Consider the following 26,623-nt stretch of genomic DNA (forward strand, 5'->3'; position numbering starts at 1 on the left):
GGCCGCTCGCCCATCTCCACCTCGCCTCACCTCCCTCCAGCCAAACAACGAAGGCTCCTGCCCCCATCCCCCGCCGGGCCACGGGGAGGAATGCTGCAGCCCCGGCGGGTGGGCCCGGCTCTGCCCGGGGGCTGCGAGGCGGCCCCGCGGCTCTGCCCCGACCCCACAGCATCCTTGGGGGGGACGGACGGACGGACGGACGGACACACACGCGCTACCGCAGCCCGCTCAATAAAGCACTCTCGGCCTCGCCACGGACCCCTGGGCTCCCCCTCCCCGGGTCCCCCCCCTACAAGGCGCCCCTTTGTGCGGGGAGGTGGGGGGCGGGCGGCAGGGCCGTGCCCCGGGGGGGAGGGGGGGCGGGCGGTGGTGGTGGCGGCCCGGGGGGGCGGGCGGGCGCGCCGGGGGAGGAGACAGGCTAGGAGGGCGGCACAAAAGGGGCTGCTGCAGCCCTGCCTGCCGCTGCCGGTGGGGCTCGGCTTGGTTCTCAGTAGGTCGGCATCGCATCCCTTCCCGCGGCCGGGAGGAGGTGCCGGGCCGCTCCGCGGAGAGGAGGAGGAGGAGGAAGGCGGCGGGGGGCTGCGAGCTCGCCTCGCCTCGCCTCGCCGCGGCCGGCGCCGAGCCATGCCGGGGGTCGGCGGGCAGGCCGGGGGCGAGCGGCAGCCTCGCCCCGCCGGGGGCCCGGCGGGCACCGACGCTGCGCCGGCCGGGGGTGAGTGAGTGAGCGGGCGGGCGGGCGGGCTGCGGGGCTGGGGGTGCGGCGGACACCCGCCGTCCTCGGTGGAGCCGCCCCGGGGCGGTGGGCGCTGCGGGAAGCGGCGGCGGGACCCTTCTCGGTCCGTCCCCCCCCTCCCCGCCGCTGCCGCCACCTGCAAGTTGTGCCTCGGCCTGGGGCTGCGGCATCATCCCCTGCGGGCACTGCCGGGGAGGCTCGCCGAGCCCCCACCTTCCCGCTCCTTATTTATTTATATTAGTGTTATTTTTTTTTATTATTTTTCCTCCCCCTCTCCCCCCCCCCCATAATCCCGGCATCCCCTGCTAGGGAGCATCGGCGATGGGGAGGAGGGAGTCGGTGCTGCCAGCCCCCTGCCCGCAGCTCGCCGGGGATGGAGGCAGCCTCCGGCCGGGGCACTGCAGCCAAGGCCCATCTGCTGCCCGTGCTCGGCTTGGGAGGAGAGCACGGGCTGGGGATGCGTGCCAAGCCTGCAGCAAGCGCGAAGGAGTAACAGGAGTGTGTGCGTGGGAGGGAAAACATCCATACAAATATATGTGTATGATCCATCATCAAACGTCCCCTCTCCCACTGCTCCATCTCCGTGTCAGCTTGTTACAGCCCTCCCGTTGGGGGCTGGCCGCAAAGGGATGCGGGCACCCAAGTTCTCCTTGCTCGTGTAGGGTCGTCGGGTTGTTTGTGGGCTGGAATGTCCTGCTCGAGTGGTACAGGCTAGCACAGCCCTGTCCTTGCTAGAGTTTTGCTCCCTGGGTGAGCGTGACAAGGGTGATGGGGATCACGGCATCTGCTGCAGCTCTAGACTTGCTCAGGCAGCTCAGCGAGGGAGGGAGTGCGGAGCGGGATGGAGAGAGGCTCCTCGCGGTGCCTCAGCCCGTGGTTTTCCTTTGGGGATTTCCGCAGGCTGCGTTTCTGTGAGCTGCGCCTGGATGGCCTGGGAGCCCTGCCTGCTTCCCAGAGCCCTAGCTGGGGTCTCGAACCTCTCCCCTAGGGCAGAGCTTGGGTCAGGAGGGAGACTCCACTTTCCCCAGCACATGGCGTGGGTGCCGGGCACCTCCCCTCTCGGAGAATGGCCCTCCAGTTAACTCCAAATCCCTCCCCTTGAGTGGGAAGTTCAAGCCCGTGAAAACACTCGGTGGCACCACCGCTAACAGGCATGATCTGAGTCACCAGAAAGCTCCAGCCCTGTGCAAACTAAATTTCAAAGTCCTACCTACTCCTGCCCCTGTTTTCCACACCCCATTGACAGTCAGCAGGGACTTTTCAGGCCCCCTCCCCAAAGAGTGACTCCCATGCTTGTAAATCTCACCTGCAGAAGTGGTGTTTGAGCCTGCTGGAGGCTCTGATTTAGAAGTATCTTGTAGGACCCTGTTGCTGGAGCCTGGTTCCTGCTAGCTTCTCTGGTAAAAGCTGAAATAGCTCAGGACCTGCCATTGCATGACCCTCAAGACAGTGGAGAGCCATCTTGGAGAGGAGAGAAAACTGACTCCTCACCCCCCAGCACACTTTCAGCTTCCAAAGCTCCCCTGAACGCAGCCATAGTCCCTGTGCTGTGTTTCAGCCTCAGTAGTAGTGCTGGGAACACACACTCCAAACTGAGGTGGAAGAAGAGCAGACCTGAGCTATTCCTAGGCAGCCTCCAGCCTCCCTGTAGTGATACAAAGCAGAATTTGAATGAGAGCCATTGAAAACTGCAGAAGAGGAGTGAAGCTGTGACTCTGCCACTGCATGTCATAAAAGTCCCTCAAAGATTTATAGCTCCTTTACACCCTCGGGTGATTTTGCGGTACCGGTGAGAAATCCACTGCGAGGTATAACATTTACTCCCTGTGAGGACTCTCGGTTTTACCTGCATAGCTTGTTTATATTAATAATTAATAATGCCCTGGATGTGGCCATTATATCCTTAGGAGAGGGGAGGGAATCTGGCCAGCTGCAGGGGAGGTTTTTTGCACTGCTCCTGATGCAGTGGCCCAGCTGCTGCCTCTTCTGCTGGCACGCCTTTGGTCTGAGGTGCTGCTGATGCTTGTCTCCATTGGAGGGGCTTAGGAGGTGAGGGACTGTTTCCAAACTGGCTTCAGGGGATGAGCTGAATGATTTGCCTCCCTGAAAATGCTGCTAAGGTTGGAAAAAGGAGTTGCCTGCATGGCACATAGTGATTGCCTTAGCAAGGAGGTCAAGAAGAGGAGGCGGAAAATAGTGTGTTTATTCACACAGATGTTAGTTTCAGGGGATGCTCACAACAGTAAACATTTATTTAGAGAACTTGTGGCCAACATGAGGTGGGGGTGGCTGGTCTGAAGGGTTGCAGAGGCTGCTCTGTGGTCTCAGATCCTGCTTCACCTAGGCCAGGTGCAAGCACAGATACACTCTGTGTTTTCCTGAGGAGTGTACTTAGAAAGTTTGTGTGCTTATGTATTTCTTGTATGTCTCATGTTTACCTTCCTCCTCCTTCTCCCATGCATCACTGGTTAAGTACGGTGTGACTTTGTGGTCTGTCAGATTGCTGTAGCATGCTTATTGCATGTCTTTGTCTGACAAATGTGGGTGGGTGTTTGCTGGGTGCATGTAGCAATGCACACGGGTCTTGCTGGGTGCAGTTACTGTGGAATGCATGGGCTTTAGTAGAGTTTGTGCCTGCAAGAAACCTGGATATTCATAAGCAGTCATGGGTGCAGGAGTTGTTCAGGACTGTGTGTAGATGTTATTGTGCGTGTTCAGTACGTGAAGGGCACATTAGGACAGACAAGTTTCACTGTCCCTCCCTTGCTTTGACCTGCCAACAAGCAGAGATAACCACTGTCTGATGGCAGGGTTCGTAGCTGTGTTTTCAGCTTGCTGTCTCTGAGCTTCCTCCTGTCTTGAGAATAGCATCTTCAAGGTGCACCTGCTATCACAAATTGACGTCTTCCCCTCCTTTCCTTTCCACCCTCCCCCTTTCCTGTCCCTGCATTGGATCATAAAGGCAGAGGAAGGAAGTGGGGGAATTTGGTGATGGATAGATGGGGCAAGCTGGGCCAACATTCATTCCTAAAGACTGATTAGGTTTTAGGTGGGGTTAGTTGTTCTAAAATGAGCTCTTTGTACATTGTTGGAATCTGTGACCCAATCAGTGGGATGTAGCTGGAGGAGGTGGTGCTAATGAAGGCTGGTACAGCTGACAATAACTCTGGCAGAGAGGAAGGCGGAGGGGGTACTGGCTGGCACAAGAGATGTCTTCACATCTTTAGGTCAGTGTAAGGTGTCTCAAAAGGCTGGTTCACATTATCAGCCATGACTGTAGAAATAGAAGAGTGTGGCTAGCTGTTCCCCCCCGACATGTTTTTCCCTGCTGTCACCGTCACCTATCAGTTCTGCAACAAAAGGTCAGACTGCATTGCATTTATCCTGATGACAGGATGGCATCTTGTACTACAATGAAGCAATACAGTGGGATCTGAAATTTGGGGAAGGTAGGCACGTGTGGCAGTGCAATGCAAGGGGGCACACTGATGCATCTGAGGAATGCCTGCTGTTCCCCATCCTGGATATTCTTGGAAAGGTGGTGACATATCTGCAGTGCACACGTGGATGATGCTGTCATGTTCATGCTGCAGGCTGGCCTTGAGGAGCCTTGGCAGGGCTGCGTGGAAACACAAGCCTGGGATCATGGGCAGCTCTGGGTCAGATTTAGGGTGCTTTGATGGAGTTAGGCCAATGTGTTGCTAAGACTGGGCTGTGCAGCTCAGGCCTGTGCCACAGTAGCAATGCTGTGTGGGGTGCCAGGACCAGGAGCTTGTCCCAGGGAGCAGGGCAGAGTTGCAAACACAGCTGCTGAGTTCCCCCTTCTCCTGGAGGAGGTGAAAAAAGGTGCTGCCTGCTGGAGCAGTGGTGCAGAGTGTAGGTGCCTGAATCCCTGTGAAATGGACTGGCTGCAGTTCTCAGGAAGGCAGAAACATTATTTCTTTACCTTCATTTTCTGACTTAATTCATGCTCCCTGCAGTGCAAACCCTTTACTTCCCTCAAGCTCCTCCTGAAGCACAACAGGTACCTCCTGCTCTTCAAACCTCTGAAACCCTGGAACAGGGTTGGATGTATTTTTGTGCTCAGCAACTTGCCTGGTTGAGCTGATGGGTGAGAGGGAGTGCAGCACTGCCCTCCAAGCTTTCATCAGGCAGGCTGAGGGGAAAAGCAGCTTGAAGGGAACTGGCTGCCTTACAAAAAGTGAGGACTTGTTTTTGAGCTGTGATTTCGGAAGTGATTATTCCCTGCTTTAGGATAGCAGAACTTAACTGAACTGCTTGCTGTGGGGCCTTGGCCTTTTATACTGAGATAACCTCCCCAGCTGGATAGACAGCTTTTGATGATCTCTGTTAAGGTTCCGTTTCCCGAGCTAAGGGGAGCACCCAAGCCTGTGTCTAAATAGGCTTTATTTCAAAAAAATCAGCCGTCACTGTGGGGTATGACTAAACTGACCTCTGCCAGCACTATTTTTCAGCCTGTAATGCACAAGCTGCAAGCAGCAGGAGACGTGAATGTGGCTGTCCAGAGGGAAGGAAGCAGTGGAGGCCACTCCTCTTTCTGGTGATCATCTATGTTTTGCATTTTATGGTAAAGTTTCTCTTCAAGGACCTGGAAGCAGCCCATTGAGCTTCTTTTAACTAGGCAAGCTCCTTACCTGTGGTAGAAAAGTCTCTCCCATTTCCCACCCAGAGCAGCTGAGGCATGGAGCAAGGCTGTGACATGCTCAGTGGCTCAGATGGAGTCTCAGCAGGAAAGCAGTGACCGGAGCACAATGCTTCCTGTACCTGCTTAGCTGCCAACTCTCTCTGAAATCCTGGAGAACATCTGGGTGTGGGTGCTGAGCCAATGGTTATGGATAACTTTCTAGACACTGCTTGGATCCCCCTGCCCTTTGCACTGCTGATATCGCCACCTCCTTGATCTGCTGCCTAGTCTATAATCCCAGCTCCTTGCTGCCTTTCCCTTGGAGTGTCTGTTTTCCCTCTCGGTGAGTAGATCCTTACAGGTTGGGTCAGGGTTAGCAAGCAGAATCAGACTTTGTCATCTTGTTAAGGCTTTGGGGTCGTTTTTGTCTCGGGGCATTGCTGCGCATGTCTTGCATGATACCAAAGCTGCAGCAAGCAGATCTGAAGCGTAGCAAAAGACTAATGCAAATTGGACCCGCTGCACAACGGCTTCAGCAACTGTGAAACCTGTGATCTAAACGCAGGTATCTGCTACGCTGACTTTATCTGCGTTAGGATCCCCTGTTTCAGGCTGCAGATACTGGAGTGGAACAGAAAGCAAGAGCATCAGCATGGCAAAGAGACATGAGAGGGAGTCTCTCTCCTCAATGCTGAGCCCTTTAAGAAAGAAGAGGAAGGTAAGCTGGAGCACTGAGATTTTAAGCTGGTTGTGCTGTGGCTGAAGAGAAAGTTATGGTAGCTCTTTCAATCTTCCTTCCTCTGGCACAAATGCTTCTAGCTGGGCAACAGGGAAAAGGAGGAGGACAGGGACCTGTGCAGACTGAGCATGTTGGGCACACACAGATCTTGGAGGCTGGAGAAGCCGGGAAAGGTGGGGCTTTGGAAGAAGGGTTTGCCTGCATAGGGGCTGAAAGCATATGGTGCTCACTGCATGAGGAAGTCCTGTTTCTGTGGAGCTTGTAGTTGGCTCTGAGGCAGAGCAAAGAGCAGGGTAAATGAGAGTGGGGTGCTGGAGTGATCACTGTGAGCTGCACGCTGTTATTTAATGACCTCATTTCTGAGGGAAACCTCAAGGGCCCTGATAGAGAGTCAATATCTCTGGAAGGCAAAGGAGTGGGTCAGGAAAGCAGACTGAGATTCTGTCTGCTTTCAGTTCAGCATGCCCTGTATATTATTTGTGCTAGCAAAATTGTTCCTCTTTTACTGCTTCCAGAGTGTTTTTGGTTCCCTTTTCTCCTTCCCACACCTGCCCCAGAGGTCCTGTCCGTCCACCTTGCTGTGCCAGTTCTGTCTAGCTGCAGCTCTCACCAGCTAACCATGATCTATGGAGATGAGATGTACCAAGCAGCCTTACTTGAAGGGGGCATGATGTGCTGCTTTTCTCCTGGGGCCACGTGAGGTCTCTGAAGAAGAGATGGGTTAAAAAAATTGCTGTTTCCCATCAGCCCTGTGTCCTGAGGTATCTCCTGTCATGCTGCTGTTTGGTGCAGTCTTGACTGTTAGCAAGTGGCTTTTTGGATCTCAGATACGTGCTATTGGCACAGAGCCTCTCTGGCCTTGAAATCCCTATCTAGCAGCAACTTTTGGAGCAAAGGTTGACCATACCTGCATTCAGCTTGGCTGGGGGTATGATGGGATTGCTTTTGCATAATTTAGCAGTCTCTTGAATTATTTATAGTGCAGTTGTGCTCTGGAACAGTCTTCTCACTGCCTGTGAGTGCTGGGGGGGGGGGAGGGAAGGAAGGAAAGCAGAGTTTGTCAGGTATCCAGAGTCTATCACTTAGTGATGTGGGTTTCCTTTCTGCCTGTGTTTGTTCGCATGTGCCTCTGAGCAGCTGAACTACCCTGAAAATCCAGTTCTGGATTCTGCATCACTCAGGTCTGTGGTACGGCAGAGCATCTCTGGGACTGGAGGCTGTGCAAGAGGTTCCTGAGTTTGGAACCTTGTCTATGCAGTAAGAAGACTGTGTCAAGCCAGAGAGAGTGGGTCTGGGGCTTGGATTTGGTCTCTCACTCAGTTACAGTGCTGTGCTGTGGATTTGGGGCAGGGATCATCAGGATGGCTCTCTAAAATATTCAGATGCTTGAGAGCACTTTTCTTTTGAAGGCCCATTTTGTCCTGCCAAAGTGTTTTTTGGCTTTGGCATGACATGGTCTATTGGACTTTACAAGAGATGATCAGGACCTGAAGTCTTGAAAGATCAGGTGGTTGAGCAGCAAACTGTGCAGCTGAAATTCCCATCATTTCTCAGTGATTAAAGCCTGAAGACCAACCATCTGAGAGCAGAGGGAGACTGGGGCAGTTTTTTTCCTGGCTCTTGAGGCACAAGAGCATTGTAAAGATGAGCTGGGTGGGCTGAGCACCCACCCCAGCTATGTATGAGCTTTATGCCTTTTGTCCCCCTGCCTCACAGCAAGTTGCTGTACCATGCAGATGTGCTGTCCTGCTCCTGCCCTGCTTGTCCTGGTGGCTTCAACATGACTGTGCCTCCCCTTCCCACATTGCACATCCTTCTTATTCACCACCAATTTTCATGGTGTGCTTACACATGAGTTCTGTCTTCCTCCTCTCCTTCCTTTCTGACCTGGCTGTGGTCACTGACTTCTCAGAAACAGAGTTCAATATAAACATTTATGTTGCTGAAGACCTGAAAGGGAGAGGGCTGAGGGTAGACAGGGAAAGGAACTTGGCCTGTAATCAAATGATAGTGGCAGTAAACTGTTTTGCGTGGTGCACTGTTGAGCTGAGCAGAAATGCTCTGTTTATCAGCACAGTGTCAGTTTGTGGCTTTTGTATTTGGGGAAGAGTTGGCCAGACAATCACCAGATGTTCCTTGGACAAGCTATGCTGTTCCACCTGGCCCTGGCTCTCAGGTTCTTTGGCCTGAAACAAAACCCATTCTTTCATTGAATGGTTTTACCTCATCAGGGCTGTCAGCAACTGACTCAATGCAAAATTTTCTCCTCCTCCTTCTCAAGAAATACAGCAATCCAAGGGAAGAGTGTGAATACAAATGGTTCCAAAACCTGTGCAATGTCCACAATGGCATTTGATTTCACTGAGGAAGATCGGTTGTCTCCCTCTTTCCCCACAGACTGGCTCCCAGTCCTTTCTGCTTGGTTTAATCTGGAGATCAGGGTACTGCTTTGCCTAGTGAAAGGGAATGTTTGTACAGAAGAAGTAAACATATTGTTGAGACCCAGGCCTGCTGCAATGCCTGTAAACAAGATCCAGCCGTCTGTGGGAGGCAGGAGAGAGATTTATGTGACCCTGAGTTAAGTGCATTAGGAGGCTTTTGATTTCATTCTGGGAAAATTCCCCTTTTTGTGGTACCATATGCCTGTTACTGGCATAGAGCTGTTGCTGAAGATTTGATTCGTGTCGATTTAATCCGAGGGGCTGTGATGCTGCAATCGGAAGGATTACAGAAGCAGGGGGTTGTCTCTGCAAGCTGGAGCCAGAGGTGCTCTTGCAGAGCCCCTGAGCCTGTACCCTTTTTCCACCCCAGAGGTGGGAATCTGGGCTGATTCACTCCTGCCTTGGGGCAAGGCATTGAAGAGCTCTCTGCCTATCAGTGCTTTCTTTCCGAAAATAATAACGAAGTGAAGTGGCAGCAGGGGATCCAGACGGCACTGTGTCGAGGTCTTGCCTAAGTCTTGAAAGAGGAAATGAAGAACAAAGGCAGAAGAGGCAAATAAATAAGGGTCTGTTCTTGGTCCAAGAAAAATTCCCATGGGTTGTTGTAACATACTCGGGAAGACGTGACACTCCCAGGGCTGGAGTTAGTTTCTGAGAAATAAAAGGAAAGGGGAAAGAGGCGAGAGAATGAGGAGGGTGGGGGATCTGGGATAGGGAGGAGAGAAAGAGGGAGAGACACCCTAGAGAAACCTCTCAGCATGGAGTCAGGTTTCTCTGGCTGTTCCTGGTGAAGAAGGGTTAATGCTCTTTGCATGGGATTGGCTGGTCACCAGACATTCAGGGAAGAGGGGCATCCGGGGGCTGCCAAGTGGGACCCCTGTGGCCTGAAAAAGGAGGGGAGGGGAGGAGGGGAAGGAAGAGGCTGGGAAGGCTCTTCCAAACAGTAATAGATCGGCTACTGTGGGAAAGTGAGAGCACTGCCAAACCCCAAGTGGTTGGTGATGGATGGGGGAGGAAGGCGGGCGGGGATGGAGAGCAAGCTCTTCTCCATGGCCACTCGGATCTCGTTGCTGTTCCATGGCTTGCCTTTATTTATTGTCTTCCTGGGGTTTAATTACTCCCCTCCTCAATCCATCTTGGAGAGCTTTTATCCCAGGGATGCACAAACAACTGCCACCCGCTTCAAAAATAGCTGGAGGCAACGTGGTTTCTGCCTGCCTGCGTGGGTCTGTGCACTCTACCCATCACCATGGCACCAAGCACTTCTTGCCTCCTTCCTTCTTTAACTGCCTCGCTCCAAGCCCGTGGGGCACCCACCTCACTTTCTTCTGGGATGTTCAACCTGCATCTTTGTGTTGCTTGGGTTGTCACCTGGTCCCCCCTAGAAAGTCTTCTCTGCTTTCCTTTGAGCAGGGTGTGTGTGCATGGCCTGGCACCTGTTTGCCATATGCTCTTCACCTATGGGCCCTCTGCTCTGAGGGTAGTCTTGATGGCCCATTTTGGTGGTTTTATCAGGATTTGTGACTTCTACTCCACTTGCTTGGCATACATGGACTACCTGCCAGGGTCTGCTTTGAAAACAGGGACTTGATACTGCTTCTTTCAGATTCCTCCTTGATAGGTGCTCCTTCCCTGATGCTGCTGGGAGGAGTTAGTGAGCTAACAGTAGTTGAACAGTGCTTAAAGTCCTGTAATTTTGCGCATCGGAGGATTTATCTACATGATATCACAGTTTTGGTGAAAAGCAAACCAGTGAAATAATTTAGGAAGTTTCTGCTGGTCAGCTGCTCGTTCCCATACTTACGCCCTTTTCTTGAAGTTTATTTTTAACCCGGTTAGTTCTGCAGCTGATTTGACTTCACAAAGCAGACTTTCATACAATTGACAACTTGAATTCATACAACTGACAACTGAGGGGTGGTGAGCTGTAAAGATGATGAGTGAAGGGAGAGAACCTATGAAACAACAGCCTGCGTTACCACATGCCTCTTTTATCCTTGAACAAAATAGTTTTGTCCTGTCCTTCTCTGCAAGACCCCAAGACTAGTTGGGAGTTCTTGCATACTTCTTTGATTACCCCGTGGCCTGTCTGAGGGCATGAGTGGTTTGGGGTTTTTTTTGTGTAGTTTTGTCCCTCTTTCCTTTCCAGTCCCTCATCTCACGATGGAGCATTCCTTCCCTGTAAGACACCAAAGTCAAGAAGGAAAAGAGTTAGCCGGCTCCATTTTGCACTGTTAATGACCAGTGTGCTCTTGAAGCAGTGAGCAGCAGTAGTACTGGATTTGACTTGGGAGAAAGGCCTCACATCCTTGGTGTGTGTGTGTGTGTACACTGAAGAGTGCACTGGATGATGCCTCAGCTCACCCCCTGATGTTCTGAGAGACCCAATCTTGGAGCCAAGTGGTGATGGAATCCCCAAGGTCATCACAGCAGTCTTCGTGGACCCAGATATTTTGAGGAGACAGTAAGTAGGCTTGAGGAAGGGTCCTTCCAGGATACCGGGCATAAGAGAAGGAGAGGAGAGGGTGCTTTTTTTAGCAGAAAAAGTGCTGTGAAATTCAAACTGTGGCTTCTGAGGCCATCATGAGGACCAGAGTGTGCTGAGGCATCTCTGGAACCATGGAAATTCATATGGTGAGACTGGCTTTAGCTGGAGAGACGAGATTAGTTAACAAGGGAGCCCAGTGCAGCTGAAGGATACTGAGAAGAATATTTGATAAATTCTAGTCGAGTTGGAAATCCAGCTTGAAGTTTTCTTTAGCATGTAGTACTGTACCCTTGTGATGTCCAAGTACTTCTTGTATAAAATTAAATTGCTGTCTCATAGGCCATTATTGGATTTCAGTAGAGGTTTCTAGACTTCTCTGAGCAGATCTTCTTTTAAACTGGGGGCTGGAGAATTCTATAATTATGCTGCTATTAGGACTATGGTAGTTACAATAAGAACAGTCTGTTCAAGTAGAGGGTTTTATAATGGACTCTGAAGGTGCTGAGATGCTGGTCTGTTCTGCTAACTCTGGAAGGTCAGTCTTGAGCCAAAATCCTGTCAACAAAGACCACTTTATCTCTAGGTCCCATCTGCCCTGCAGAGAGGGTAAAGAGCTGCTTTGTCCCAGACTGTACAGCTGTGACTGGAGATGTGGAATCTTAAGATAACCACAGCTTAGTCCACCAAAGAGCAGGACAAGACACTTGAGAGTGTTGAAACAGTGAAAGCCCATGAAGGGTGTGGAGTCCAAAGGCACCGTGCTTCCAGGAGTTGCAGAGGTGACCAGTTAACAATACTTTAAAAAGCTGGAGGTTTCGTATTGTGTCTGTCTTAGTTTCTGTATGTGGCAGTAGCTACTGGCATGGAGCGCTTTGGTTTCCTACAAGAGCGTGTAGGAGAAGACATTTTTTTTCTTTTTGAGCACAGGTGCTTCTGGTCAGTTGAGGCCTAGCAAGGCCTTGCACGAAAGCCTGAGGTTTGTGGCTGACACGATGTGTATCATGTGTTTGTCCTCAGCGGGAAGGGGAAGGCCTTGGTTTCACAGCTGTGCTCTCACCCTCCCCTGGCTGATCTCACCTTAACCTTGTGTAGACTCACCCTTAGCTGTCCTTTTTTTTCTTTTTTTTTTTATTCCTTACATCCCGTTTTCTTCCTGGCTTTATGACACCTGTTAATGTTGTGTGGATGGCAACTCTGTTGAGAGTGGTCACCTTATATCTCTGCTCACCTCCCAGTTGAGAGGGAGGAAAGATGCTTAGGGCAAAGCTTGGATCTCCCTTAGCCTGACCTTACTTGGAGAGTAACTGTGCTGGATGGCTTGCTCCACCTGCTTGTGCTGGCAGCAGGTCAGTGGCACCTTGTGCTCAGTTGCCTTGGAGCTGCAAAGGAGACACATAGCATGAGGTATTGCTGTTTTGCATTAGTGCTGTGGGCAGCAGCTCATTGTGAAGGTCGCAGAAGAGTGTTGTGTTCCGTCCTTGAAACTCGAACAGAAGCCGAAGTGGACCTGCCTGCGTTCAAACCACCTTGTGCTGCAACTCTGCCAGAGCTTCCTGCTGACATCCTCCTAGCTTGTAGTCCCTGAAAGCACTGTGGCATCCTCCACGTGAGAGAAATGCTGAGCCCTAGCTACCTTCTGGTACATCCTGCTTTTCTATGCTTTCCCTGCTCTCCAGCATTGTAGGATAATCTTTTCCTATCCTTAAGCAAAGTCCTGCTGACCCTGAGCCGGTCACATGTTGGTTGTAGACAAATAGTAAGTTTTATGGTTCCTTCTTACTTCCGTGGGGGTTTGCAGGACAAAACTCAAGATTTTAGTGCTTTGAAGTACTGACTGTGACACCGATGCATGTTGTGATTCCTGTGGATGGCAGGTAGTACTTCAGAAGTGTGGCACAAGTTCATATGTCTCGCTGGAGCAAAGAGAGTTCAGCCCTCAGTGTGGCGTGGGGGATGGAAGTCCTGCTGGATTTTAATCTGCTGTGTGAAAACGATTCTAATTTGAATTGCTGCTTTGTGTAGAAGTGTCTGAGTGATGGGCAAATATATTACTGCATGGGTGTTGTGGGATAACTTTAGGCAGAGGAGATGAGCATCTCTATCAGGGGAAAAATAGAAGCTTCTACTCTGACTTGCCCCCTGCAGCAGCTTTTCTCCAGTAACCATGGACGAGGTCTAGGGAGTCTTGTCCTGTGCCATAACAAGATGGAGGGTGGGGTATCATGCATCCAGCAGCCTGTTGCATGGCCTCTTGCCAGTGTCCTCCAGAAGAGAACGTTAGGACTGGTGAACTGCCAGCTCTTAGTGGTGCATATCTTTCTCTCTGGCTCCTTGAAGAATCAGGATATGATTTCTAGATGGTATAAATCAACTGGCTACATGATATAATGCCAAAGTAGAACAGTAACAGGTGCCTAGGGATCACTCATATCCATACCACTTCTAGCTTTCTTCCTTCTCTGAAAGCCCTTCCCCTGCATAGTAGAGACATAACTTCAAGCAAGGAAATATCAAAGGGATCCCTTACAAAAAGAAGCTTTTAGTTTGTCTTGCCAAGACTGGATGTTGCTGAAGTGGTTTATAACTGTGTGTTCCCTAAAGAGCTTTGTCTTAATGGAGCTGACTGTCCATACTCCTGGCTTTTTCTTCTACTTGTACATTAAAGCTTTTCTTGCTGTTGTTTTTAACCTGACAGCAACTTGATCACTCTCCCTGAGATCAAGCTGACTTTTTTTTCCCCTCCCCACTCAAAATTGTCAGAAGGGAAATATCTCTTCTTGCTGTTTTCTGTATTGCTAGTAACTGATGGCTGCTTTGTGACAGAGCAGTTGGGCTCTTATATGACAAGCTGAGATGTCTCTTTGACTGGTACCTCCTTTCTTATTTCCACTATACATAAATGTTCTGGATGAGGAAGGTGGGTAATAACATCTTCCTCCCCTGCTGGCCTTTGTCTCCAATTAACTACAACTCAAAGACATCTTTCACTGCAGTGCTGATCAGAGGATATAGGAAGGGATACGTGACTGATGGTTTTCAGCATCTCGGCCCACCCAAGAGTGCGTGAGTGCTCTCCACTCCCTGGCAGAGGAATCCCTGGCATGCGAGAATGGAGGTGGTTCCCAGGGAAGAGGTTTTGAAGAGGATGCAGCTTGCCTCTTTGCTTTCCTCCACTTAGCAGGAGATAGGAAACAGGTTTGTGTTCCTACCCCTTAACGAAGGCAAAGGAGCAGTGGAAATTGCCTGCTGGGACATGTCAGTAGCATGACAGCAGAGGGTACTGCAGGGCCAGCTTGTTTTGGGAGAGCTGCAGGGGAGGGCCATGGGCACCAACCCGGCTCTCCCAGGCGCTGAGCAGCGCTCAGGCTGAGTTTTGCCGGTGGGTGAAGAGCTGCGGAGCCATGTGCTGAGCCTGACAGATACTGATGTATGCAAATGCCGAATGAGGAAAATATGCTTTACTTCCTAAAACCACGTGTCCTGCTATGTTGACAGGACACACCACATCCCAGAAAATGGAGCAGTTTGCATGTCAAGAGTTACGACCTTTTGTCTGGGAATTTTCTGTGGCATGCAGAGCATCACAGCTGTCTGGGAGGAAGATGGAGATCTGCCTTGTGTGACTCCTCCAGCACCTGTCCTCTGTCCTGGGCTGGCCCACAGGAAGCTGGCTGCCCTGCATTTGTGAGTCCTGTAGGAGCTGGGGTGAAACCAACATTACCTGGCAGCCCTTGGGAGTACCTTATGGGAGCAGCCAGCCGTTCATCTTGCCTGGGCTTCAGCAACCTGATGTCTGGAGGTAATGCCTCGGAGAAAGCACAGGACACTTGATTGGAGAAAGCTGTACTAATTTATCAGCCAGAGACATTTTCTCCTGACAGCCAGTCACTGCTAATTTAGTGCTTTCAAATTCCTTGCACCCTTCTCTTCCCCACACTTCAAGACAGAGTTAAAACTGGTGACATGCAAGGAAAAGGCACTAGATACTCCTCTACCTTGCAAATGACATGTAGTCAGGACATGATTTTAAAAAATAGCAAAATAAATACCCTGAAAGCAATGAGATGCTCTTGGGGGCTTCTGCAGCCCCTTGGTTTGCCCCCATGAAGAAGGCTTGACAGCAAGCCCCAAGATGGTCCTTTATGGCTTTGAACAGGAGAACATCCAGCCCCTTCATAGCTGGACTACCACAGAGTGGCTTCCCACCAGCTGGGTCATGAAATGGCACATGAAGTCAGGCTGTGGAGCTGTGGCAGGTGGGTGCAGGAGGTAAGGGCCTGGGCCTGGCATGGCTTCCTGAAGATAGCTGCCATTTTCTCCTTCACAGACCATCTGACAAGATGGTGTCCTGGGGATGCCCAAAGCTAGGACCTTCCCCTTCCATTGACCTATGTTGTGGTTTGTGTTTGTTTGTTTTTTTTCCCCTCCCATGACAATACTGTAAATTCAGGCTTCCAGTGCCCCTCTTCAATGCTTGACATGGGGCTACTCCCCCTGCTGCCCAGGCACGGGGAGTGGTGTTGGTTGACAGTGGTTCTCACTAAAAAGGTGACCACAAAGTGGCCAGAAAAGTTTGTTGCCAAGCTGTCAGGTATAACTGCAGACTACCCCTCTACCAAAGTTCCTATCAGAGCCATCTGTGGAGAGCCAGACATGTTTTTCTTTGGGTAATTGCCATCTGTCTAAATGTTTTATGGCTTTTCTCTTTAGTATTAAATTCATAGAATCACAGAATGGTTTGGGTTGGAAGGAACCTTAAAGATCATCTATTTCCAACTCCTTGCATGGGGAGGGACACCTCCCACTACACCAGGTTGTTCTTTAAAGCTCCATCCAACCTGGCCTTGAACACTTCCAGGGAAGGGGCATCCACAACTCCTCTGGGCAATGTATTCCAGACTCTCACCACCTAATATCTAATCTAAATCTACCCTCTTCCAGCTTTAAACAATTTCCCCTTATGTTATGGCTACATGTCATTATAAAAAGTCCCTCCCCAGCTTTCTTTTGGGCCTCTTCAGGTACTGGAAAGCTGCTATAACATCTCCCTGGAGCCTTCTCCAAGCTGAACAAGCCCAACTCTCTCAGCCTGTCTTCACAGGAGAGGTGCTCCAGCCCTCTGATCATTGTGGTGGCCATCCTTTGGACTCAGTCCAACAGCTCCATGTCTTTCCCATGCTGAGGATTCCAGAACTGGACAGAGTACTCCAGGTGGGGTCTCATAAGATCAGAGTAGAAGGGCAGAATCACCTCCCTTGACCCGCTGGCCACACTTCTCTTGATGCATCCCAGGACACAGTTGGCTTTCTGGGCTGCAAGTGCACATTGCTGGATCATGTTGAGCTTCTCATCAACCAACACCTTCAAGTCCTTCTCCTCAGGGCTGTTCTCAATGCATTGTCCATCCAGCCTATATTTGTGCTTGGGACTGCCCCAACCCAGGTGCAGGACCTTGCACTTGGCCTTGTTGAACTGTATGCAGTTTACATGAGCCCACCTCTCAAGACTGTCAGGGTCCCTCTGGATGGCCTCCCTTCCCCTCTAGCATGTTAGCCACACCATACAGCTAGGTGTTATTGGCAGATTCTCTGAGGGTGCATTTGATCCCACTATCCATGTTGCCAACAAAACTGTTAAACAGCACTGATTCCAGTACTGACCCTTGAGGAACACCACTCGTCGCTGGTCTCCACTTGGGCATTGAGCTGCATTGGGCATTAACTGCAATTCTTTCAGCACAGCCATCCAGCCAATTCCATATCTACTGATTGGTCCATCCATCAAGTCCGTGTCTTTCCAATGTAGAGACAAGGATGTTGTGTGGGAGAGTGGCAAATGCTTTGCACAAGTCCAGGTAGATGACATAATTTGCTCTTCTCTTATCTACCAATGCTGTAGTCCTGTCATAGAAGGCCACTACATTTGTTGGGCACAGTTCGTCCTTACTGAAACCATGTTGGCTGTCACCAGTCATCTCCTTGTCTTCATTTGCTTTAGCATGGTTTCCAGGATAATCTGCTCCATGTCCTTGCTGGGCACAGAAGTGAGACTGACTGGCCTGTAGTTCCTGGGGTCTTCTTTTTTTTCCCTTTTTAAAAGTGGGGGTTATGATTTCCCTTTTCCAGTTAGGGACAACTTTGCTGGACTGCCACAATTTCTCAAATATGATGGATAGTGGCTTAGCAACTTCATCTACCAGTTCCCTGCGGACCTGTGGATGTATCTCATCAGGGTCCATGGACTTGTTCACCTTCAGATTCCTTAGATGGTCTCAAACCTGACCTACCCCTACTGTGGATGGTTCTTCATTCTCCCAGTTCCTACTTTTACCTTCTGTGACTTGAGCAATATGGCTTGAGCACTTGGTGATGAAGACTGAGGCAAAAAAGTAGTTGAGTACCTCAGTCTTCTCCATATCCTATGTGACCAGGTCTCTGGTTTTCCTTCTAGAGAGGACCCACATTTTTCCTACTCTTCCTTTTATCACTGACACACCCATAGAAGCTTTTTTTGTTGCCCTCGATGTCCCTGGTCAGATTTAATTCTTTCTGGGCTTTAGCTTTCCTAACCTGCTCCCTGGCTGCTCAGGCAATTTCTCTGTATTCCTCTCAGGCTGCCTGTTCTTGCTTCTTCTATCTATAGGCTTCCTTTTTATGTCTGAGTTTGTCCAGGAGCTTTTTGTTCGTCTATGCATGCCTCCTGGCATTCTTGTCTGTCTTCCTCTTTGTTGGGATGCAGCACTCCTGAGTTTGGAGGAGGTGATCCTTGAATATTGCTCAGCTTTCTTGGGCTCCTTTTCCCTCTAGGGTTTTCCCCATGGTACTCTATCAGGCAGGTCCCTGAAGAGGCCAAGTTGTCTCCAAGTTAATCAATAAACATGCTTTTCTGTATTTTACTTAATACTCTCCAAGGCAGTGGGAGCAGGCTGGGTTGCTTCTTGCCTGTGTTCCTGCCCTGGGACATGTGTCTGCTGTGAGAAGCCCCAGAACAGTCCCTGTGTGGTGCTGATGGTGTGGAGCAGCTCCCTGTACCCTCAGGTTCTGCCTCCTGTGAAGGCATCACCAGCACCATGGAGCGGAGGGTTTGTAAGTGATGGCAGGGGGTGTGTGGTGTCTCTCAGGAACCTTGGCCCAGGGCAGAGAGCTGCCATGGGGCAAGCATATTGTGGAGGTGGCACAGTGGCACGTGTGGGGCTTGGAGGGGGTCTCTGCCCCTTCATCGGTTGCACAGAAGGTTTAATCCCTCAGGGAGGAGAAGGCAGCTTCTGCATTGCAAATGGCTTTTGGAATACCATGCTCCCCTGCCCACCTTCACCCCAACCTTCCCTTCCCTAAACAGCAGAATATTGAGCGCCTTTTCTCTTTTCCTTGGGTGAGCTTAGGTGTTGGGGTTTTTTTTCTTCGTATTTTTTTTTGTGTGTCCTTTTTTCTGGATTGTAGTCTTCAGTCGCTTCCCTGTCTGACAGCAGCTCTGTGCTCCTTGCCTGGGCTGGAGGAGGGAATGTGGTGTAGGGAGAGGATGAAGGCAATATTTTGTGGTGTTTGGAGAGAAGAGCTCAGCACTGCTGACTTCTTGCTGGCCTGACGTGGATCTGTCATGATGGCATCACTGGAGGTAGCTAGGCATTTATGTTAACCACCTTGACCCAGCTGCAAAAACACCCTCAGCATCTGGTCCACAGAAAATGAAAAGCAAAGGGCAATATCTGGAGATACAGTGGACTTCAGGAGGTTGGGAGAATTGTCAAAGTGACACAAGCTTAATTGGTTTTATTTCTTACTTCCTGTTCCCCATGTGAACTTGGGTAGTGTTTCCTAGGAACAAGGATGGGTTTTAGGGCGTGTTGAGTAAACACTGAAAACATGGGGAGCGTAGGAGTTTTCCTGGCTCTGGCAGGTGGTTAATGGTCTCAGTCCTTTAAAACTGCCTCTTGCACTGGTCGTGTTTCAGTTTTGTACCCTTTACTCCCTCTTGTCCCTCCTGCTCTTCTTTCCATCTCCCCCCAGCCCTCTGGTGATGCAGGGCCTGAGGAAGCTTATGTTCATTTTGTTTCTATCAGTGAATAGCAACGAATCTGCCAAGTGTGGTGAGTACACTAAGTCATGAATTCCTGCTATTCTGGATTTCCTGTTTCTCTACCTGGTCACCAGTACCTTGCTTGTCTTTGTGAGTTTGTAAGACTGTGACTGATCTAGAAGAGGTTAACCTTGTGTAAACCAGCCAAGGCAAAAGGCCCACTGAAGATGACAGGGGGTGGGGAGAGTAGTTCTTGGATTCGAGTCTCAAATGATGCATGCTGAATTTGGACCAGCTTTCTGCCATCCCCCACATGCCTTCCAACCAGTAGTGAACTTTTTGAACCTCAGTAACTGCTGAAAGTGACTTTCCTTTTCATGGCTTTTCCACAGGATGAAGATGAGACGCCATAAGCTCTTTCTGACTCTCTGCATGGCTGGTCTCTGCCTCATCTCCTTCTTGCATTTCCTCAAGGCCCTTTCCTATGTCACCTTCCCCCGGGAGCTGGCTTCGCTTAGTCCCAACCTTGTCTCCAGCTTCTTCTGGAACAATGCCCCCGTCACACCTCAGGTCAGCCCTGAGCCAGGGGGTGCCGAGCTCCTCCGCACGCCCCTGTACTCCCACTCCCCTTTGCTCCAGCCCCTGCCTCCCAGCAGAGCTAGCGAAGACCTGCACAAAGTCGAGTTCGTGCTGCCGGAAGACACGACAGAATATTTTGTCCGTACCAAAGCCGGCGGTGTTTGCTTTAAACCAGGCACCAGGGTGTTGGAGAAGCCACCCGTGGCAGGGCGGCTGGAGGAGCGAGCGGATGGCACGGCCTCGGGGCGGCCGGCCCGCAAGCCGCTGAGCGCCCTCGGGACCAAACGGCGCAAGTGGGTGGAGTGCGTGTGCTTGCCGGGCTGGCACGGCCCCAGCTGCGGGGTCCCCACTGTGGTCCAGTACTCCAACCTGCCCACCAAGGACCGCCTCGTGCCGCGGGAGGTCCCTCGGCGGGTCATCAACGCTATCAATGTCAACCACGAGTTTGACCTGCTGGATGTCCGCTTCCACGAGCTGGGAGACGTGGTGGATGCCTTCGTGGTGTGCGAGTCAAACTTCACGGCCTATGGCGAGCCCCGGCCCCTCAAGTTCCGTGAGATGCTCCTCAATGGCTCTTTCGACTACATCCGCCACAAGGTGCTCTACGTCTTCCTGGATCACTTTCCCCCAGGTGGCCGCCAGGACGGCTGGATTGCTGACGATTACCTGCGCACCTTTCTCACCCGGGATGGCATCTCTCGCCTCCGCAACATGCGCCCGGATGATGTCTTCATCATTGATGATGCTGATGAGATCCCAGCCCGTGATGGCGTGCTCTTCCTCAAGCTCTACGATGGCTGGACGGAGCCCTTCGCCTTTCACATGCGCAAGTCACTCTACGGTTTCTTCTGGAAGCAACCAGGCACCTTGGAGGTGGTCTCAGGCTGCACCATGGGGATGCTCCAGGCTGTCTATGCTACTGATGGGATCCGTCTGCGGCGCCGTGAGTACTACACCATGCCTGGCTTTCGGCAGTATGAGAACAGTACAGGACACATCCTGGTGCAGTGGTCACTGGGCAGCCCCCTCCACTTTGCTGGCTGGCACTGCTCCTGGTGTTTCACCCCAGAGGGGATCTACTTCAAACTGGTGTCAGCCCAGAACGGGGACTTCCCCCGCTGGGGTGACTATGAGGATAAACGAGACCTCAATTATATCCGGGAGCTGATCCGGACTGGTGGCTGGTTTGATGGTACTACGCAGGAGTACCCACCCGCTGACCCCAAGGAGCAGATGTATGCTCCCAAGTACCTGCTCAAGAACTACCAGCGGTTCCGCTACTTGTTGGAGAACCCCTACCAAAAAGTGGAGGGTGCTGGGTGAGGCCACTGGGGCTTGCGTGGGAAATCAGAACTTCACATCAAAGGGAAAGAGGCAGGTGTTTCATCTGTTCCTTTTTTTTGTTGTTTGTTTGTTTTCTTTGGTTCTGGGTAGGATGTGCCATTTCTCTGGGGTCTCTGCCCTTCTTTCTCCTCTTCTCTTCATCCCAGGGTGGTGCCTGTGGACACGACTTTTTCAATCAAGTGAAGGGAGGCCTGGGCCAGAGGAGAAGAGACATAGGGAACCTACCCTGGGAGTAGCATAAAGATTTCCCTGCATCTCCCAGACCTCTCCTGCTGGCTGGAGACAATCTCTGCAGCCAGCTGGCGGGTTTTCCTCCAGGGGAGGCTGGGAGTGTCCCATGGGGAGAGAGGGCAGCTGTTCCCATCCACCCTTATCCTTTGTGGGTCGGAGCAAGCACAGATGCGAGCCTCGGCTGTTCAGTGAGCGTGTGAGTCAGCAGGCACAAACCGAGGCGGGTGGTCACGTGTGCAGATGTGTGTCACAGGCATTTTTTGGATGAGTGAATGTGCAAAAGCATCTCAGTATGCATTTATTTTTTGTATACCTCTGTTTTCAAAGAGTGTTTTGGGGAAGGGAAATCTTTTGCTTCCAAGATGTTCCCCCCAAGATGCAGCCTCCTCCCGCAGGCTCAGGGCATCTGTCCTGGTCTGTATCTTGCCCTGATGCTCTACCAATCCTGGAGCAGGCAGGTGGGAAGCAGAGGAGAAAGCTGATTTTTAGTTGTGTTTTTTTTACCTCCTTTTTCACCCCTGCCCCCACAACACTGCACTGGCTTGGCTCACAGAAGCTGAACCGTTTTTCCTGCAGAATGTGCTTCTTTTGGGGCTGGGATAAGCTGCAGGGGACTTAATCAGGTGGTGGGAGTGTATGTTTACAAGTGCATGGTTTCCTATGTGCATGAGTGCTAACATGCATGGTTTTGATGCACGTGGGTGTTTGTTGCCAGTACTGGGGAGGAAGGGGACATAGTTGGGCTTGGGTGTGTGTGCTTGCAGGAAATGGTGGGATCTAGAAACTGTGATTTCTGTCTTGGCATGGATGACATTTTTGGGGAATTCATAGGATAGGGCCAGGGAGAGCATTAGCTCTGCGTAGCAGTGCTACACATGTGGGACTGTTGCCTGCCTCTCTGGCTGCCTCTGCAACCCTGCAGGTTGTGCCTGTTGCAGGGCTGCTGCATACATGTGCTGGCTATTCCTTTTTGACGTGGGGTAAAAGGAAGAGGACTGGTGGTGTGGGGAAACACAAAGCCTGTCAAAATACAGGAGCCATTTTCCTGCTCTTAAAGTGAGATAGAGCTCGTAGGGAAAGGGGCTGTGGGAAGACTGTGGCTGTTCTGGGATGGTTATGCAACACGTAGAGCATGTGCAGCCTGGGCCATGCAGACAAGACCACACAGAAGAGGGGATCTTGCAGGACACTGGTTGCAGCTGGTTGGGCCAGGGTCTGCTCGGAGTTTGACAGTAATGGGTAGTCAGGGTCTGCCCTGTCGTTGGGTTGGATTGATTAATCTCATTGAGAAGGCAGATCCAGGTCTCCACCCTTACCACCCTTCCTTAGCAGATGGCTTGACGGGGTGCCCAGAGCCAGGGCTGTAGTGAGCAAAGGGTAAAAAACATGAACTTGCTCAGTTAGCCTTGCAGTGGAAAGACCGGCTCACATTCCAAGCAAAGAAATGAGGATAATGTGGATGAGGAAGAGGAAAATACAGGCATAAGGAAGAGTGCCCCTGACATCAGGCTAGCTGGGCTGGAATGGGAGAATTTCCATTGCCGTTAACTCACTCCATCAGGGCTTCATATTCCTGTGTTGTCCAGCCCATTCCCACCCTCGGGCTTCACTCCTATCTGTATATGTCTCTTTGTCCTTTCTATTCCTCTCTCTGGAGAAGTGAGAAACTTTAAGAAAAACATATTTGCCTAATAAGACTGAGGCTGGAACAGAATGAAGATTAGTATCTTTGATCAAACTGAGATGGAGTTCCTCTTAGCTCCTTCCACATTTCATGTGCAATCATTCCTGCTTAGAAGAACTGAAGGATCCTCTTGTTGGTTGTCTTGGTTGTTTTTTAAATCACTCTTCTTGTTTCTGCTGTGTCTTTCTCACAGGTGGAAAAGCATCTCTGGGAAATGAATGGAGGGAAAAGCTGTGGTAGACAGAATGCTCTTCCCCCAAAGGGAAGCTGTGGCTCTTAAAATTCCAGACTTGCTGATACTACAAGGAGTCTTGTCACAGTCATGGAGTCCTTGTGCTAAGTGGCTGTGTCTTGGGCATAGAGGGATTATAGAGAAATGGGGACCCAGCTGAGAAAGGAGGAGCCTGTGTTGAGTAGGATGAGAGCAGTAGCACCTAGGCTGCGGCTCAAGGGGAATGTACTTTCCCCACGGGCCGCCAGAGAGCAGGTGTTACCTTGTGGGATTCAGTGGCAAGAAAGTATGGAAAGAACAAGCTATTTTTCATGTTTACTCTTGAATGGGAATCTGCTCTCAGACCTTTGGTGTTGCCTTATCTCAGTGACAACAACCCAAGCCCAGTGCTAGGCCTTGCTGGAGATAGGAGAGAAACAGAAATCAGTCTTTGTGTGGGTGCTTTGGCAGCACCAGAGCCCCTTGAAGCTGGGATTAAAGTGTTTGTGGAGGCTGCACCTTGATATCTCCTACAGTGGGAGGAGCTGCTCCCCTGGTACCAGCCCTTCCTGTACATGGGTGTCTTTGGGCACTTTTAATGCTCTGCAAGTCACATTTTCATTGCTAAGGTATGACCCTTGTCCCTTGGGGCTTTCTGATGAGCCCACAGCTGCAATATCTGGATCTCCTAGTCCTGAAGTACAGCTTGTTGCTTTTTCTCCCCTCTCGTCCATTTTTAGCTCCATCGTTCTCTGCCTCTCTCTCCAAATTGCTTCTTCCTTCTGCCCCCTCGAGAAGAGCAGTGCTGGGGCTCTTCTGCAGGACTCTGGCCCTGACCTCCTCCTGAAATTACTTCCTTCCCTAATTCTTAGGAAATTAAATTTGCAACAGACTTCTGTTGTGGTGGGAGGAAGGGACTTTACAGATGAAATGCATTCTCTTTTTTTTTTTCTTAAGAATCGTTTCAACATTCTCTGATTTAAGGCCAAACCAGTCAGTGTTTCTGTCTCACTCTGTGTTTGGTATCCTTAGGGAGTGTTTGTCATTAAAAATCTTCCCTCTTGTGCCTGGAGGGGACTTTGCACAGTGATCTCCCAAGGTGGTGGCTTGTGCCCTCTGCCCAGCCTTGCCTGACAGCCACCCTCCTAGTCAACCTCCACAAGAGGAAACCCAAAGGCATGTGGGTGTGTGGGTTGGTGAGAGAGGCAAAGGGAGAGGCAGATATGCATCAGATCCTTATTTTCCAGTGCTGAACTAATTGAGGCGAGTGTTGAGGCTCCTTGGTCTGAAGTAGAACTTGACTGAACTAGGTGCTGAGATTTGAGAAGGTAAGGACTAATAAACCCTGTCCTGCCTCTGGGCTGGAACTGGGATCAGACCACCAGAGCCAGCTGTGTCTGTTGGTTGTTGCAGCCATGAGCAGTGAGGCCATGTGCCTGCTGTGTCTCTGGGAGCAAAACTGGTGGAGGGAGGGATAGCACCACCAGCCTTTTCCTGCAGGCCCCCCTCACATCTGTGGGGTTTTTTTCCCCAAAACCTTTCCACCTTCAAATTAATTGGTGCAAAGGAGGGTCAGGTAGTAGGTGAAGCAGTGTGTGGCATCCCCAAGCCCTGCTCTTTCTCTCTCTGCCTATCTCTGTTCTTGCCTTTCTTTGTACTTCCTGCCTGAAAAAGGGATTGTGTGCCTATGCGTGGCTTTGGAGTGGGGATCTCATCTTCTTCTTTCACCCCATGTGAAGGGAAGGATGTAAGCTTTGGGGGACCTGCATCAGGTGAGCTTGCTAAAGCAGAGGGAACAGGGCAGGTCAACTATCTCTGTCCCTCTGGAGGACTGAGGGTAATTCTGTACCCAAGTGACACTTAGTAAAGATGAGGTGGTTTTGTGCCTGTGTGGTTGGTATGAAGGATGACACACTCGAGTCTGCTCTTGCTGTTGCTTCCTCTGATCCCTGTGTCCTGCTGAGGTGTTTGCTGTTGTGCAGCTCAGGCCAGCCTGCTACTCGTGTCTGTGTGGCAGGTAAATGAGGGCACTTTGTGGCCTCCAGGTAATGTATAAATTGGGGTGGGGGAGAGTGTCAGTGCAGAACGGGTATTTGTTCCCCTCCACCCTCCTTGATGTATCCTCATGGGATGCTAGTGTCTTTTTTCCCTCCCAAATATTCCCCAGACTCTGTCCCTGTCTCCTCACTCCTGCCAGCAATCTCTGCAGCTGCTATGCCTCTGCACTGTGAAGACGTGTGTCCAGGGTCAGTCCTGGTCCAATTAGTGAACACTGGTGGTGAAGAGGGAAGGGATGGCTCATCCTGGCTTCACTGACCTCAAACTTTGGTGAGAAAGGAGGGAAGTGAGTGGGAAAATGGATCCTAAACCCTTACATCGTTGTGTTCTCCCCACCTGCTCCCCCTGAAAAAATCCCTCCCTTCTGATTTCTGAGACATTGGACAAACTCACCCTTATTATGGGAAGAGAGGAGGAGCTGGAGGTAAGGGAATGGCAGGAGGGGCTTGGACCCAGCACCAACAAAGGAGAGCTGTTTCCAATGCAGTACACTGACAAAGTGTTGGGGACTACAGATAATGCATTAAGAAGGGATCCGAAATACTCTTGAGACTAAGAATTCAAACCACTGTTTTTTCCTTCCTGTGTGGATGATGATGCAGTATCATCCTGGAGATGGTCCAGCAGCACTTCCAAGCCTGGGGTCTACCTGGACCTACTGCTGGTGTCGCCTCTGGGGTGGCCCCAGAAAAACCTGCTTTGGCAAAAGAATGCCTGGACTTGCCAAAAATAGAAGAAGAAGAAGAAAAAAAATGTGTCTGCAAAGCTCCTTTCCACTCTGTAATTTATAAACAGCAAATAATAATGAACTTTTTGTAAGGATAAATCAAATGTACATTCTGAAATCATTTTCTCTGTAAATGGTTGGATTTCATTTCACCCTTAAAGGGATGCTTAAAAGGAGGAGATAATAATAAAAATTAAAAAAATTTACAAAGTATGAATGGAAACCAAGGGGTGTGTGTCTGTGTGTGATAGCTTTTATTTCTGAGCGCCTGGCAGAGAGGCTGCTGGAAAACAGAGTGAGGGAAGTTGATTCCCACCTTGGCCTGACCAATTTTCCCGAGAAGGGAGATAGAGGGGGAATCTGGCCTGGCTTGGGGAATGATTCCTGATTTCGTGAGCCCAGTCAGACCTAATCTGTGCATTAGGTGAGTATGAGCACGTACAGGCACATGAGTGGAACATGATGGCCACTAAGCAGCTCTCAGGAGAGCTGGTGGATGTGGGAACCAGCGTTGCTACCTGTGAAATAGTCCCTTGTCACAATCTCCTCTTCCCTTGGATGCATCTACTTTTTCAAGTAAAGCAGTGGAAACCCTGGAGCCCCAGATTAAACCTTCCCCATTGCAGAAATGTCTCTCTGGTGGCTGGCTTTTGGCACAGTGAGAGGGAGAATGTGACCTCCTTGTTTTAGCTTATTTTCAAACCAGTCTCATGTTATTTTGGCTGTT

At 50.7% G+C, this 26,623-nt stretch overlaps 1 protein-coding gene across 1 annotated transcript; it reads left to right on the top strand.

Moving 5' to 3' along the window:
* The first annotated feature begins 629 nt into the window (after positions 1–629).
* On the top strand, positions 630–26,119 carry MGAT3 (beta-1,4-mannosyl-glycoprotein 4-beta-N-acetylglucosaminyltransferase). The gene is made up of 2 exons (XM_051641583.1): positions 630–712; positions 19,455–26,119. Exon 2 carries the CDS (start codon positions 19,456–19,458, stop codon positions 20,962–20,964), a length of 1,509 nt encoding a protein of 502 aa, XP_051497543.1. The 5' UTR covers positions 630–712; position 19,455; the 3' UTR covers positions 20,965–26,119.
* Positions 26,120–26,623: the final 504 nt, after the last annotated feature.

The sequence above is a fragment of the Apus apus genome, chromosome 1 (assembly GCF_020740795.1).
Source record: "Apus apus isolate bApuApu2 chromosome 1, bApuApu2.pri.cur, whole genome shotgun sequence".
Classification (NCBI taxonomy): Eukaryota; Metazoa; Chordata; class Aves; order Apodiformes; family Apodidae; genus Apus; species Apus apus.